The sequence below is a fragment of the Stigmatopora argus genome, chromosome 3 (assembly GCF_051989625.1).
Source record: "Stigmatopora argus isolate UIUO_Sarg chromosome 3, RoL_Sarg_1.0, whole genome shotgun sequence".
NCBI lineage: Eukaryota > Metazoa > Chordata > Actinopteri > Syngnathiformes > Syngnathidae > Stigmatopora > Stigmatopora argus.
This window is the reverse complement of record NC_135389.1, coordinates 12893137-12910592: the sequence shown is the minus strand read 5'-3', so window position 1 is coordinate 12910592 and position 17456 is coordinate 12893137. Positions and strand designations below refer to the sequence as shown.

The 17456-nt window shown below is 39.0% G+C and overlaps 1 protein-coding gene across 1 annotated transcript; it reads left to right on the top strand.

Annotated features, from left to right (window-relative positions):
• The first annotated feature begins 1606 nt into the window (after nucleotides 1-1606).
• LOC144071542 (tetraspanin-18B-like) lies at nucleotides 1607-16665 on the top strand. Its single transcript, XM_077596741.1, has 9 exons — nucleotides 1607-1853; nucleotides 12189-12271; nucleotides 13662-13757; nucleotides 13878-14072; nucleotides 14508-14585; nucleotides 14685-14780; nucleotides 15260-15406; nucleotides 15730-15813; nucleotides 16007-16665. Exons 2-9 carry the CDS (start codon nucleotides 12269-12271, stop codon nucleotides 16058-16060), a joined length of 753 nt encoding a protein of 250 aa, XP_077452867.1. The 5' UTR covers nucleotides 1607-1853; nucleotides 12189-12268; the 3' UTR covers nucleotides 16061-16665.
• The last annotated feature ends 791 nt before the right edge of the window (nucleotides 16666-17456 follow it).

Below are 17456 nucleotides of genomic sequence, written 5' to 3'. Positions count from 1 at the left end.
GGAGAGGGCAAAAGGATTGGTCTGTGGAACGCTTATCTTGCACTCCATCTGTAGTAGATTTGATGACATGAGGAGCTCAGAGGGAGGAACCCCGTCCCCACACCCAAAAAGAAAACAGTCAAAACAAAAGCAAACTTCTTGTTTGGTGCCAAGTGAAAGCATTCATAACTAACACGAGACAAAACGTATCTGTTGTTAGTATCGCAAGCAAACCTCAAGTCACTTGAGGAAGCCAAAGTCTACTTTGAACATCAGCTAAACATACAAATGCAAAGTTTGTTGTCCTCGGCTGTTCTTCCTTTAAACACATTAAACCTCAAATATGAGTTTGAAACGTGATCCGCACATACCAATTATCTAACCCAATACGCCCCTTTCGGTCAAGGTCGGTAAAGGTCTGATTATCGGATTCTGTCAAGAAGATGGAAAATTAAACAATTATAAACTGTTGTCATGGAAAATGCAGGAGAAACTAGTCATGTTACATGTTGGTATGTTCTGTATATTATTTTAAAGGAATATACAGATATAACAAATCTGATGAATTGAGCTATCTTGGTTCTGATTTTCACGTGTTGTTTTGCTGTTGCTGGAAATTTTCTCTTGGTTTTGCAGTTTGTTTCAGTAGTGTAAATTTAAATACTGTATACAGGTTTTGGATTCATTTTTTGTTTGTAGCCATTGGCTGTTCAATTCTGTTTCAACTGGGAAGGCTGGTATTGAGCCATCACATTTCATTGCCATTGTAACGATTGCTTCTAGCCCTCCAGTCAAATTGGATTAGAAGTCTATCACTGTCGATAGAGGGGAAATACCACAACATTTTCATTTTTTGTAACACGTATCCTCACAAGGGTCGCGGGGGGTGCTGGAGCCTATTTCTGCCAAAGATGGGCACAAGGGTGGGCCAGCCAATTGCAGGGCACAAGTAGACAGACAACCAACCACTCACACCCACACTCATGCCTAGGGGAAATTTAGAGCATCCAAACAGCCTACCATGCATGTTTTTGGGAGGTGTAAAGAAACTGGAGTACCCAGAGAAAACCCACGCAAGCCTGCAGAGAATATGTAAACATCACACAGTAAGGTCCGAACCTGGGATTGAACTCTCAATCTAAGAACTGTGAGGCCAACGCATGAACCATAATACTAAAAAAAAAATTACATTTTAAAACCCCAATCTTGTTTTAATTTTTTTTTACCCGATTCCAATCCACTGTTTAACAAATAATGGTAGGAGGACACTCCTGATCTAATGAAATGTATAAGATAACACAAGCACTGAAGAAATCCTCCACTTTCCGAGGTTAATAATTCACTATTTACTCACGTCCAAACCAATTTGCTCAGTATAAATCCGATAACGCACCCACCCAGTCAAAATAGATTGGACATCCATAGCCGTCAATTGCAGCCAAAGCGTTAATTCACAAATAATGCAACGTAAAAAATGCACGATCGCGAATACTTAATTAAAATGCCTTTTGTGAAAGAGAAACACGATTTTCATTCCCCGGGAAGATTTCCAGATGGAGCCAAATTTGGGATTTTTACTGCGGGTCTTCCCCTCCCACTCTTAGCCGAGGAGGGTAACCCGGGGGGCGGTGGAAACTGTGTCGGGGAGGCTCCAGCATTCCTGGTTGCTCCTCTGCTGCTACTTTACTCTCCTCTCCTCTTGCCGTGATTTAGTAACTCCACACTTGGCATGCCCACTCAGTGCTTCTCCACTCTACCGTGCGTGGATCTTTAAAAATCCAAACACGACGTTTGGACGTTTTAACTAGATTCGTGCCGCGGTCTTGTGATATTTCCAGAGAAAGGAGATCACAGCTCAACGCTCCGACACCAAGGTAAAACGCGTTTTGGATCGTAAAATTGACTCTTACTTTTTTCATCAAAATGCCTCCCTTTAAGCTTGTTTTGTTGTTCGGGTGAATTTACACATTGTTGATTTCCCCCCTCCCCTTTACCCCCACATTTTTTTTACGGAAGAAAGCATTGTTTCTTTGGGAAAAAATATTCGGAGTAAATAAAAGGGGATCTTTTTGTTTTTAGTCGGACATTTTCCCGTTAAAAGCCATATTTGGTCTGTGTAGATTTTTTTTTTGTTGCAGAATTGATGGACCACCCATCCACCTGAGCAAATTGAAAGACCCCTAATTGATGTTATTGTGGTTGTAGTTAACCCTTTATAGCACAGGTTTAATTGTTTTTCTGATTTTGATATGCACCTGTTACATGGTTTTATTTCCTAAGATAAAAGTTCTATTAACTTTTTATAGGGCACGCTTTTATTTCATTGTCTGCCATTGACGGTGCCAGATGTCGAATTTATTCTGACCGGGAGAGGCAAACAGTGATCACTTGCTGCCAGCCTCTCTTAGTCAATATGATTTCAACATTGAACGCCGTCAATGTCACTGAAACCTTAACATTCACACCCAGTTATCCCAGTTAAAATCAAATGGACGCCTTTTGTGACTTTCAATGGCAGAGAATGAGTTAAATATCATGCAAAAAAAATCAAAGCGTCTAATTGGGCTGTGGGTGTTTTTATAAATTGTATTTAATTTGAATAATTTATGCATATTCCTGAGGATATATGAATTGAGAACACGCATCTAAGTATGTAAACATCACATTTTGGGTCATGTGGGCAACCACATTTCCAAAAAATGTTTTTTTTTTAAATCAAATTAGCAAAATGAGTCTCTTGCCCTATACAGGTTTAACCGAGGTGTACTTTGAAATTTGAGTGCCTCAATTAAAGTTTAATCATTGTCAGAATATTTGAAATACCAATGGGAACAATTCTACCCCAACTAAAATAATTACCTGCTGAAGATATTTTTTCAGACAAAACTGAGCAGTGTTATATTTGTTAAGGTGTAATATTGCTTCCTATTGTGTGCCGGTCTGACGTATAATCGCCTCCCAAGCAAAGTCAACGGGGATAAGCTCCAGCACCTTAATGAGGAAAAGTGGTATAGAAATGGATGTGGGCATGTAGGGGTCCCCCACCCTACCTCACCCAATCTGGTATTCTTCCCACGGGATCTGGCCAGACTGAAGCAGTCTACTGACATCTTCCTGTTCATCACTTGCATGATACTTATCCTTCGCTGAAAGCCATTGGTACAAGTGTCACTTTGGATCCATCACAAAGGCTTATACACCCCCACCCTATACCTACTCTCTCGTTAATGATTCGTGTTGCACCGATACTGTTTAGGGCTCCAGATACTGATTTTGCGACCCAACATGGTCTATAATGAGGTAAATACAGAAGGCAGTAAGACTAAGTAGCAGTACCAGCTGGAAAAGAAGGATTGCATTTCATCTAAAGGCCATTTTCAACATGGGAACCATTATCACAAACCAATGTCCAAGTATATATGATTGTGTGCTTTTGCCATAATCATAATAGTTCATGCATTGAGCTGCTTACCGATGTAGCGCCGGTTCCTTCTTGCTTGGTGACAGGGAGACAATGGTCATGTCAAAGTAGTGTAAAGAAGCTCATAGACAAGAGCAGATACAGAAGCTTGCTTGTTCATAAAAACATTTGTGCTGTCATTAAGCCTATGTGAAAAAAGCAGCCCTATTGATGCTGTAAAAACATCTGCCAACGCAGATGAATACAGTGCGCATGGAGCTTTTTCTAACAGGTGTTTGATGGACATGAGTTGTACTTCTCAAAAACAAAAAACATCAGAGGGGGCTTGTAACTATTTATTGTTATTCATATGAAGAATCACAACGAGCAGCGTCGATTCATTTAGTTTATTTAAAAAGCTGTAGCTTAAATTCCTGTGATACAGTGCACATTTCATTTTTCTTATGGTCTGATTTGCTTGCTACTGAGCCTCCAGACTTGGCAAGTCATCTGACCACTGGCACAGATTTCACATTCATCAGCCTTACCACATGCATTAAGTCATCTATTATTCTTTCCTCCTATTCATTCAGTTCATATGTGCGTGGACATAAATGGAGCATCCATGGACTGTTCACTTATTGTGGGTAATCCGTAGGAATTGGCTGCTAATGGCTTCAGCATATGCCTAGACGACAAATTGATTTTATGAATTCTTTTGTGTTTTTTTTTTATTATGAATGATTAAAAAATGATTAGACTTTTGTTGCTTCCTAACAAATAGCTATTCAATATAGTATACCATGATAAAGATTTTGTTTTTTTTCTGTCGTCATTACTTTGTATTTGAGGGCTGACAGGCTTTGAAAATATTATGTTTAAGACAAAGGTTTTGAACTTTATTTACATGACTTTTGGAGAAAGAAACTGTTTTAGAAACTAAAAGGTTCATTTTTTGAGTGAAAATAAAAAAATTGAGATTGTCTCTTTGTGTGACCAGTCTAGGGTATAGTTTGCCTTTCACCTAAAGTCAGATGGGATAGTCTCCAGCAACCCCGGCAATACTTGCGAGCATTCCCGGTACAGATGATGAATGAATGAATGTTTCAGTATTGTTGTGACAAAGAGCACCATATTTCAGTGATGCTCAAATATTCATTCATTTATTCATTCATTTTCTGAACCGCTTTATCCTCATTAGGGTCACGGTGGGTTGCTGGAGCCTATCCCAGCTAACTCCGGGCCAGAGGCAGGGGACACCCTGAATCGGTGGCCAACCAATCACAGGGCACAAGGAGACGGACAACCATGCACACTCACACCCATACCTAGGGGCAATTTAGAGTGTCCAATCAGCCTACCATGCATGTTTTGGGAATGTGGGAGGAAACCGGAGTACCCGAAGAAAACCCAAGCAGGCCCGGGGAGAACATCCAAACTCCACACAGGTGGACTGACCTGGATTTGAACCCAGGGCCCCAGAGCTGTGATGGCGACGTGCTAACCATTCAAGCCGTCCGGCCGCCATCTGCTCAAATATTGCGGAGTAATTCTCTTCTTGTGTGTAAGCATAGACAAGGAAGAATTGACCTCAGTGGAGGTCATCCGGCAGACCCGCATGAACATAAAGCAGGAAGTTGAGCGGCCTCTCTGTTGCCACTTCCTCTTTATCAGAAGGAAACAGGTTGCATGTTTGCACTCCACCTCCAAATTCTTTGGGTTTATCTTGCCAGCTCCCTACATCCTTCTGTAATGTCTAGTATTTAAAAAAAAAATCTGGACCTTGTGGATTAGCAGCCTCACTGGCAGGATTTAGTAAAGGGTGCATTTTATCTCACCTTAGCATTTGGGAAGCACTTCTATACATTTCAAGAAAAAAAGTTCAAGTACCCACACTGCAGTTTTGGCATGGAGCTCCACTATCTTTCTGATGTAGCCAGAGCTGAGATTGAGGCTTTTATCTGGCTTTTGCATTTGGCGATGATGCAACGCTAATTAGCTCCCTAACAGTGGAAGAGAAGTAAAGATCATTCAAGTGAAGTTGAAGGAGAGAAAACACTTGCTGCCTCATGTTTCAAACCCTCCATAGTTGCTTGTTGTTGTTGTGGTGGTGGTGGGAATTTGAACAACACACCACAAGAACCGCATTCACATAAGGCAAAAAGTGGGTGCTAATCAAGTCACACCAGCCAGGAAGCACACAATAAGATGTGATTGTTAGGACATTCCATCCAGAAATGTTTGGTTTGACTGAGAAGAACATAAGGATTTTTTTTGTCTTCTTTCTTCAAGGTTGACTTACTGAACAAGTTGTGTGTGGCTGCTTTTTATCTATCTACGTATCTGTCTATTTGACAGTTTTGGCTATCAAAGCAAACACAATAAATCCATATGTCTCTGTACCAAGTGTTTCTTCACCAAAAATGTAAATGTTTGCAAGCTTATCTTTGGGGTCATGTATCACATGACATAAACAAGCATCATCTATTTTCAAAAGGATTAAGTGCATTTCACAATAATGATCGGCTCATGGTGTTACTTCCTTTGACTCCAACGGATTCCGGCAGTGTTCCAATGCCTCCGTAGGATGAGACTCACCGCAGATGAAAAGCGGGGTCATTGTCAGCAGCATCGAGGGACACAATCAGTGTTTGATATTGGCAGTTTTCCACACCGTGATCCATATCGTGTCTGCAGTAACTTAGTGGAGCGGTTGTCTAATCAGCTCACTCCTGCAAGGATCACAAGCTTGGAAGCGAGCAGCTTGTTCTTCTCGTTAAAGGAAAAGAAACAAGAAATAAGAGCTAACGAAAAAAGATCAACAATCGTTCCAGAAAAACTGTTCTACTTTGTATTACTATTCAAATCAAAAGTCATTACATTTTTTCCCATTGGAAATGCTAGCTTTATGAACTTAATCTAGTTTTTTTCAGGGCTAAAGTATCTAAATATTTATTATTTGGACAGGTATTTTTCTTAACTGTACACATTAGAGCAGTTTACTATTTAACTCTCTGGATAATGTGAGACTTTCTGCAGTTGGCTATAAATATCGTAACTGACGCTTTGCCCTTGAACAACCACATCATTAGGCCAAATATGCTTTTAATATTTTAAACCCAGGTTGCTATAGCCAATCGTAAATTTGAAGCAGCCTACTCTACTTAATGATACAGCACAATTTTGCTTCGTTGCAGTAACCCCGCGTGCGCCTCAACGTGGTCCAGCACAGCCTGTTGCCAGCAGATCAAATGTACATCCTGTGGATATTGTTGTACTCTTGCTCAGTAGAGGAAAAATTTAGTTGGGAAAACCCAAGCCCCCCTCTGTCTCATCATTTTTTCATATAGCTTTATAAAAGATTTAACCTAGTATGCTGCCTTAAAAGCTCAGCAGTCAAGGCAAGCTTCATGGATGACCATGTTTGAACAATGTCTGTCTTCAAGGGGGAAACAAACCATTGCTAGGAATTAAGACAACATGGTTTAGGATACGGATATCCATTGTTATGGCCCATGTGACTGTACTGTCATACCTCTACTTACAAATGCCTCTAGGTACGAAATTTTTCAGGTTACGAAATTTTTACATGCAAACGAGCGACATGAGATACAAAAAAGATCCAAGTTACAAAGTCCCCCAAAAAGTAAATGCATGGAAGGATCAAAGAAGTACCACTGTCGTGATCCGTTACCAAAGGCTTATTTGCCTATCTGCCTAAACAGTTTGAATTGACTTTTTAATTCAACAAGGACCAGATGTTTCTCTTCAAGTGTTCCTTTGATTCACCACATCAATTTATATTGCAAGTTTACAGAAAATCTCTCAGAATGATTGGCTGTTTCTTGGGGTGTACATATTTGTTTTGTTGCCTTAGATCCCCCATCAGCTTAACAGATTGCAGACATGAAGATTTCTTAACCCAAGAAAAAAACTAAACAAAATCACTTATCAGTATATCCTTTATATGCTCCACAGAGGATTATTTTACAATTATTATTATTAATCCTAGGGTTATCTAGGGTTAATCAGTATGGTGTAGATCACATGTGTCAAAGTGGCGGCCTGGGGGCCAAATCTGGCCCACCGCATCATTTTGTGTGGCCCGGGAAAGTAAAACAATTTCTGTTTTAGGATCAAATTAAAATGAAGAGTATAGATGTACATTAAATTTCCTGATTTTCCCCCTTTGAAATCAATAATTGTAATTTTTTAATCATTTTTTTTCTGTTTTTAATTCAAAAATCATTTTGTAAAATCTAAAAAAATATATAAAAAAGCTAAAATAAACATTGTTTTAGATCTATAAAAAATGAATATTCAGGGCTTTTAATCCAGATCTTTTAATCCATTTATAAAAAAAAATCTAAATATTATATCTAAAATGGTCCGGGCCACATGAAATCAAGTTGACGTTAAAGCGGGCCGCCCGCGAACCAACCCGAGTCTGACACCCTTGGTGTAGATCATAAATGATTTCCCCATTCTGAAATGTTCCATAATCTCATTTTTAGGAGTTGAGAGCTAGTCTTACCCTACATCTTGCCATTGGATGGAAGCTCAGTCTTCTTGGTGAGGTGTGTCCGTTTTTTTTGGTTTTGTTTAGACAATGCAGCCTTCTAGGATAGGTCTATGAAGTCACTGTGGCAGCGCGATAGCCTGAAAAAAAATAATACTGTTAAAATTGTTTAGTTGGCAGATCCCTTACCTAAATCTGCTCAAATCCTGCTGCTTTTGGAGGAGTAAAAGAGTTTGTTGCTATTACTCAATACTCCAGAAATAAATGTTCAGTTTTAGAACGTTTTCAGTATTCGTCAGCAAACATTCCACGTACTTGTAAAAGTGATTTTAAAGGACCTTTAACTTGAGCCTCAGAAGGATTCTCGGACCACATCCATCATGACACAATTGTCACCAGTCCATCTTGTTTTGTGGTATAAACTTCTATTGACTTGTGTTTCATGAGGAAAAGAACCTGGACTGCTTCCAAGCATTTCATTTTCCATTCTCCCCATCACGCATAAATCAAAGTGACGTAAGTGCCTGAAGTCCCTTTCCCACAGCTCTGGCTCGGAGGCAGCGGATCTCAAGCGTCTCTATGTGGCCAGTTAACCTTAACCCCCGATTCCCAAGACCAAACTCCCTTTCCGAGGATTTTATTTAGATGCCTTAACATCTCACGTTAAAAACAGTCTGATTTCCTAGTGTTTGATGTATTTTGTCCAATCCAAGAGGCAGCAGAAGTTCTCACAGTTGCAGCTCCCTGTTTACTTCTGACTCACACACTCAAAAGATTAGCAGATGAGATCTAATTTTTGAATTTTTTGCAGGGCTTTTTTGTAGAGCCAAGCATGAGTTCTCCTGACGTCTCCCGTCCCCACCACTAACGGCCTTCCCCGCCTGTCTGATTCAGTAGTGCATTTTTGCAAATTTGAAAGATGGAAAATTTCCAACCACGTTTCTTTCCATCTTGGTTTCCTCCTAGAACAACTCTCTTACAGCATGCCCGTTATAATATCTTGCCAGAAAATATCTCACCACGCACGTCATTAAAAAAAAAAAACTTTCTGGCAGGTAACAGTGTTTAGATATTTTTTCAAGGTTTAGGAGTATATTTCGTGTCAAGTTAAATTTCTGGTTTGCTTTGCCTTTATGAGGAGGTGGCAGTCTGCTGTGTTTTCTGGGTTGAGGAAATGATCCAGATGCAAAGCTTCTCACTCTCATAACCCAGTGGGACACCTGCGTTCGGTTCCTGTGCAGCCCCTGTGACCCCCCCTTTCCCTCCACACAACATTTCTCAGCACTCAAGAGATTCATCTTGTCTGTGCTGTTTCCTCCTCATGTGAATAGCTACATTTCTACACATCACATTTTTATTGGGCTTGATATTTCTTGACTTTTGACCTGAAAATTTTGAGGGATGTGTAACTGGCCTGAACTCAGCTCAACCTTTAGAACTGTGAGGCGAAGGTGCGAATCCACAATAAAAATTGAAATGTCCTCAACCAGAGTAAAAAAAACCACCCCAAACTATTATAACCTTGGTTATGTGTTGGATTTTTATAATACTAAGTTGAATAGTTTAGTTAAGAGCAGCATGTACAGAACTCGTGATCCAGTCCGCAGCCTTCTGGAAAAAAACATTCGGTATTAGAATGGTTAGTTATCTGCTGAGAATCAGTGTTGGGAAGAAACAAATACTCAGAGTTCCTACACAACTGCTGCTATTTATTATCTCTACACTAGCAGTGCAAAGCACCCTGAGGAAAGGTAGTCTGCTAACATCATTATACACTGAAACATGCGTTGCTTCGGATTTACGCGTTCGAATGGAAGGCATGTGGAGTGCTCAGGTGGCAGGACCACGAGCAGGGGAGTCCGTCAAACGAACCGATCCGAGTCGAGCCCCTCCCCCCTGAGTATAGCAGAATGAACTCCTGCCCTGGTCCGCAAGGCTGACCTGCTGGTAGCCTAGTAGTGTTTTTGCAACTCTCACTTCTTAATTGTGTCCCACGGGCCCACAGCTTGCAGGATTCACAATTTTTCCTGCTACAGCCTTATCCTCATCCTCCCCAGACAGTCAGGTCTTTCCTCTTCAATTACTAAGCTTCAATCTACAGCCTTAAAGAAATGTCAAATTTAAAGACCCCTTTTATGTTACTCCCATCAGTTGGCCCACTCCAGGGAAAGGGACAAATTTTGTATCATAACCAGTCCCATTAAATATATATGACCACCCTCTTTATTCTATCATGAGAGAATAATGTGTACATAAAAACTGTGTCAGGAGTTTGGGCCACCTTTTTTCTTTATTCTGTTGCTTAAAATTACACTTAAGCTTTATGAACATTTACTATTGCGTTTTTTTAAAGGTGGTGGTGTGGTTGTGTGTGAGGTGTTCTTGGGAAAATGAGCTTCCCCTTCACACCCCCCACGTTTGGCCCACTTCTCTTCCTGTTCTATACCATGTGTCATCATGTTCAAGGTTGAAAAGATTGACAGGATGTGATATATAAAAAAGGAAAAGTATGGGGAATTTGGAGCAAATGCTAGTGGACATAAACAACATTGGCAGTAACTGACATATCAGTAATGCAGTTATTTTGTGATTGGTAATCACACTTTTTAGAGCCCAGACGTAGCATTCTTCTCTTAACAATTTGATTCAGCAATTGTCAAAATGGTTCATTTTTAAGTTCTTAACTTATTGGTTGTGGTTCAGAAATGAGATTTTTCAAAGACATAAACATCAAATATTCTTTTCATCCTGCTATGTAAAAAAACACCTAAATATTCTCCTTATATACATATACTAGCTTGAATTGGTTTTAAAAATGATGTTTAAAAAAAAAAAGGAAAATAATGTCAATATTCTCTGTGTAGCAGATGATTAATGTTATGGCAAATAGAGATGAGAATTTTGTAAATCATCTTCATTTGCGCGACGGAAAACTGAACTTCATATTGAGCTGTTTAGTCTACTAATTACAAAAATATAATAATTGGTTAATAGACAAATATCAAAATAATCCTTTGTGCCAGGTCTAATAGTAACGTTTGAGCTTGAAATAACAAAATCAAAATGAAATTCTTCATCTGGCTTGAGATGTGAGGCGACGTCTTGGAGAGAATAACTCATTATAAAAACGAAGTCTTTTAAGTGCGCCTCTTTATCGGACCTTCCTGCGTTTGGCCTTATTGTCTCCCTGCAGGGGCTTGTCCTATTGTTGCGCTCTCTCAGCCGCGTGCGCTGATCTCTTTTTGGCCCCCATAACTGATTTAATGAGGTGTTGCCTTCTGATTGGCGCTCCACTTTCCTCTGAAAATGGTTTCCATGGCACCCACCAAATAATGCAGACCCGCTCCAGTGTTGCTCTTCTACCTAATAGCCCTCGAATCTGACGCGTGGGGGTGCAAGCGCGCCAACAGGCTTCAGAGTGCCATTTGAGCAGCCCCATGATTAACGCTAGATTATACTGTACACATGATCATCATTTTCGTAGATTCTTTTTTCATAAACCAATAGGGATGATCTTATCACATTATTATTATTTATCTTTGCTCCGATTTCGAACCATCTGTTTAGGCACATCTGCCGATTTTCTCTCGTAACGATAGACATAACCAGGCTATCACTCTTTTATTACATTTAAATGTAGTTTTTATTTAACGTTTGTATGAAATCATGATTCTTTTTGTAATTACACTTTAAAAAAACACAATGAATATAAATTGAATCTAATAAGGTTGTTTATCTGGTTGTGCCCTACCTCCCGCAACCCATGTGAGTATGAGCAATATGGAAAATGAATGAATGAATAAATCTAATTATGACTGCCAGTATTTCATATTCTTTTAAATGTTCAAAAATAGTTCCTTTTCCTAAAAAGGGTTAAGGTACACTGTAACCCTTAAATTACAAGTTTAGTTTTTTATGCAACATTTCTTATATGACTTTTAACATAAAATTATTTACTGTCCTCAAATAAATGTATTTATCCAAGAAATACTTGAGTGGACTATTGCGATTCGTCTCTGTTAAATTTGCCTTCCAGCCGAGGAATGAATTATTTTGCAAGATAAAACAGAATAGCACGTTAGCTATCCGGAGGGAGAGAGGTCCTTCATTTATTATAAATGCAGCTGCGGTCATTTTAAGTGTCCTAGAATTGTCTCCTGTTTTCTCATGCACTGCTTCAAATGAATTAAAGTGTGTCGGATTTTGTCCCTCGCTTGTCTCTCTTTTTTCCTTGGGTTCACCTCATTAACTTGGTGCTGACCTGTTCTTTTTCCATTGTGCTTTCAATAGTGCATAAAAAAGGAGCATCAGCGAGTGCTAGAAAAGACATCCACTTGACTTAAACAAGGACAAGGCATCAGGAAACAGACATGGTAAGCTGGTAACTTATATATCCGCACCGCTTTGTTCAAAATATTTTCTCTAAGCATAAAAGGAGAGGCATTTTCCATTACTCCAACACGTTTGCACTGGCTGCAACATCTATTGTAGTCCTAGTACATGAAAAACACTTCCTTGATTCGCCTTCAGAGAGGTGTAAGGCACAATTCTGATTTCATGGTTGTATAGGGGTTATTCCAATCCTCACCCATATAATCGATTAGTAATAAATGTTTACTTACATACAGACTTTGCTCAAAAATCATTCTGAACATTAAATCTGTATAGCCTACAATGAGAATGATGACCATTGAAGCTTAGAATCATCCATTATAGTACATCAATTTCATCTTAGGTTATCCAATCATCATCTTTTTTTTTTTTTTAAATAGAACAAGCTAACATAGCTCAAGCCAAGATAATCATCTGATTTTAATAATGCCAAAGACATATCAGGTAGAAGGAAAATATAGCATCTCATCTAATCAGGATTTGTTATTCATGTAAATTGAGAAGATTGCATTATTTGGACTTTTTTTGTAGAATACTTGATATGGACCACACTCACCCAAACTCTAGTAATTGCTGGCTAAATCTGATTTGAGACCTCTTTCCTAGAGTGAACACACAGTGCATACATAAGGTTTTAAAATACAAAATAAGTAATAAAAGCACAGCATAGCAAAAAAAACCATTTGTACTGGTTCTGCTTGAGGTGTGCATCTTTTTAAAAACTAGAGTTTTCTTAAAATGTTACGTCCTTGTGTGGCAGTTTTTTTTGCTGTACCATTGATTTAAAACAATGAATTTTGTTATCTTGATCGACTTCTCCAGATCACATGCGATAACAGGCGGGTCACGGGAGGCCAAGAAGAACAAAAAATATTGAGGAAGCCTCAGAAAAAGGGCCCAAAAATGTTCTCCTTGTTGCCTTGACACATTACAACAGCATTTCTTTTCAATTGAGTTATAGCTAATTTATCTGGAAAGCCCCGGGAGTTGCGCTTCCTTGCACTAACTAGCCTGTGGGAAAAACTGTGACTGACCAGACTCAGACTGGCTTTTAGTGTGTGTCTTACTGTATTTGTTGATCCTGTGATTCAACCACATGGCTTTCCTCAGTGGAGCATTCTTCTTTGTCCTAAAAAGTAAACAGCTCATTAGACATCCTTATTAATTACATAATCATGGTTTTGTATCATTTTAACATTATATTTTGTGGCAGAAATGTGCTCTGCCCACAAGAAGAGTCTCAAAATGTGGCCATGGTAGATGAGACTTATGCCATTTTCACTTATGTGACGTTTTTTTCCTCTTATGAAATGACTCAATTCAATTGATTAATCATTGCAGTTTTAATTCATTGCTTTGTTTGTTTCGTAGGGGCACGGAGAGGCTTCAGCACGAAGGACATCAATCACGGGTGACTGTCTATCATGTATCAAGTACCTGATGTTGATCTTCAACACTTCCTTTGTCGTGAGTTTTTTTTTTGTGTCTCTGACAACACCAATTACAAAAGCTTTTCAGGTTGAATTTGGAAGTGCAATAATTTTTCATCTGTCCTTAATCTGCCCTCACTTTGTATTCATTTTTCAGGTGGCGGGGTGTTTGCTGGTTGGTTTGGGATTGTTGGGAATGTTAGGCACTTCAACGTTGGGTGCAGTGGTTAATCTGCACCAAGGGCTAAAATTAGCCATTTACTTTGTCCTGGGAGTTGGAGCTTCACTCTTTCTTCTGGGCTTCCTGGGCTGCTGCGGAACGCTACGTGAAAATAGGTGTCTGCTCTTGTTTGTAAGTAAATGACATTGATATGAAAGATGTGTTGTCTCGTGTTCAATTCTGGTTACGCTTTTGTATGGCCTCAAATACGGGCTAAAATTAAGCAGAGATGAGCATGAAAAACCTTTCTGAAGGAGGTTTTAAGTTTCTCATATCCATTTGGATGAAAAGAACAGTGAAGGGTGCTCAACTTCAATCTATCTGCAAAATGTTTGTCGTGACAGAGAAAATCACCTGTCATGTCCAATCAGATTTGCTGGGAAAATGTGAGGTCTAACAACTTGTGGGCACCTGATCAATGTGCAGAAATGCTTTTTGTTTCGGCCATTGGTTGTTGATCTTGAGTTAAGATATGGTCTGAAGAATGCTATTTTAATAATAGACTGAAGTTTAATATCCAATGTTTTGCCCACTGATTTGACATGTTGTTTTCTCCACTTGTTGCAGTTCCTTCTGCTCATCTTCTTCGTCTTTTTAGCAGAGTTAGGTGCTGCAGGTTGGACCCTGAGCACTCAGCGGGAATCGGTAAACTTCCCTATTTGCTGATCTTTTCACATTTTTGTTCAAAGGGAAAATAACAATATTCTATAAATTTGCTGAATTGTGCATCTTTGTCTGTTTTAGTTGACTGTGGATGAGTTAGCCAAGCAAATGAAGCACAAGTTTAAAAGCGATGAAAAAGACCCATATTCAAAAGCGTGGACGACTTTGATGTTTAAAGTAAGTGCATTTGTGCATACAATAATGTGGTGAAAAAATGGCCTGACCAAATTTTGCCAGATAGAAAACACAGAACGGGAAAACATAAAGAAAACAACACATTACAAATATATATACACATGCTTTGGAATCAAATACAACATACATTTTGTTTTTGAATAATATACATTGGAACTGCACAATGATAAAAATGATCATCCCAATGAACAACCGCCTCAGAAAAGAAATGCTCGACAGACAAACGCTCTTTACGAGGAAAAAAGTAATGTCAATGAATCTTTATCAGAATTTCTTGCAGTGCTCACAATCTAATTTCTCACAAAGCGCCACACTGCCACCTAGTGGCGTAAGAGCGCAAAATGCCAACGCACTTTGTATGAATTATATTTAATTGCTGAATGTATTTCAATATTTTTTTTTTATGTGACAAGTAATTATGATGTTTTGCATCATGTTGTACTCTTCTCGTTTTAAATCAGTACGACTGCTGTGGCATAAAGGGTATGCAGGATTTTCAAGGCAATAGTCATGTAGCACCGCACAAAGTTCCGCTGAGCTGTTGCATAACTATGGAGACAGAAGCTACAGAATGTCGTCAAGGTCAAAGTTCAAAGATCCACCAAGAGGTACTTTCTGTTGTCTTTCCGTATCAACTACCCGTTAGAAAGCAAACAGCAAGTTGATTATTGCTCATACCCGGTTATTTTTCAGACATTTATTCTCAACTCTGATTGTATTGTACTATTCATTTCTTGTGTAGTCTAACAAGTAGAATAAGATGTGGCTTGTTTTACTCTGTAAATGTTATTTCATTTTTTTGTATTGTTTTATAAATCTCATGTGATTTCATAGAGTAGCTTAACTCATTGAATGTCATATAGTAAGGCTACAACACTTTAAAAAGAATCGAAAAGACAACTGATCTTTTTCTGTACGATTGTTTTCACAGGGCTGCTATCAAAAAATCTACGAAACTGTCGAACCTTACATGTACATAGGGTTAGCGTTCTGCATCCTGATACTGACTTTTGAGGTATGGATATGTTTTTCATTTGTCATTTAGTCTTTTTCTCTGTGATGTTTTCCAACCGATGATTGAAAATGTTCAAACGTGTGGTAAGCTTACCATCTGGTGGCGGTCACATAACATCAACAGATTTGAAGACAACCTGTCATTTCATTTATATTCCACCTGCCCATGATAAAATGCATGTTATTCTTTTCAGCTTTTGGCCATGTCTGTCGCTATGTGTCTCTTCAGAGGACTTCAGTTTGTGTAGCCTGTCTGGACTCATCACTTCTCCAAGGAAAATGGAAAATATATGAGGAAAGAAGTTAAACATTAACTTTGTAAATGTATTGAACTTTTTTTTTAATTTGATGTTATGTTGGGATTTGAAAAAAATCCCTTTATTAAAATGGTTGTACTTCACAGCTGGACTCTTGAAGTACTGGGTTAAAAAAAGTGGTAAAATCATTTCTAGACCAGGTCTTACATAGACTACATGTAAACTGTAAAATAGACTGGGCATGAGTACCAGATGAACATTTAAGAAGGCACTGCACTGACTTTCTGATGAAGAATATTTATGTTTGAAATTCTTGTCTTAACTGTTAAGGATGGCTGTTACAACCATTTCTCTTGATTACTGTATAGTATAGTAACAATTGCTTCCCTTGCCCTTTTCACAGGCACATTTCTAAGAAACTGTTATATGAGCTGTGTGCGTGGGAACACTGAATGCGGATTTTCAGATGTGCGAGTGTACAGGACCTTCCGAGACTTGAAAGTCTATGTGATTTAAATGTATGTGTTTACACTTTTGTTTGTGGTTTATGATAATGAAATATGAATTTGGTCTTTAATAAATGGCATTCAACATGACCTATCGTCTCTCTTTAACATGATTTATTAAATTTCAGAGTGGCCCCGTGGCCGAGCGGTTAGCTCGTCGACCTCACAGTTCTGAGATCGAGTGTTCAATCCCCTGTGTGGAGTATGCATGTTCTCTCTGGGTTGTGTGGGTTTTCACCGGGTACTCTGGAATCCTCCCATCTCCCAAAACATGCTTGGTAGGCTAACTTGCTCCTAATCATGAAAATTGAGTGTGTGCATGAATGTCTGCTTGTGCCCTGCGCTTGCCTGACCACCAATTTGGGCCGTCCCCCGTCTTGTATCCGTAGTTGGCTAGGATAGGCTCCGGCACTCCCCGCGACCCTTGTGAGGATAAGTTGTATGGAGAATGAATGAATGAATGAATGGAAAAAAATGAATTTCAGTATTATCCCTGCAATTGATAATCAGCCCATGCTTTTTCATATCTTCTCCTATCTTTTATTTTTTCATCTTGTACGTACACAGCAAACATTCCAAGAATTTTTATCATCCATCTCCAGTAGCGAGCAACGTCCAACGATTTATGCCAGGCGGCTGACCCACAGAAATAACAAGTTACACTTAATTCACACATTGGACTATTTTCGTATGCCGTTAAAATGTACATTTATGCGCCCAAAAAATGACAAGCATATACTCTTTTTTAATTGTACGATAATTTCAATTGAATCAGTGGCACGCTGGGAAAGACGCACAGATGGGCTAAATTGAAAAACGAGTTCGCGTTCACAAAATACAACTTTGCATTTTCTTGAACTTTAAGTGCATTATATTGCATG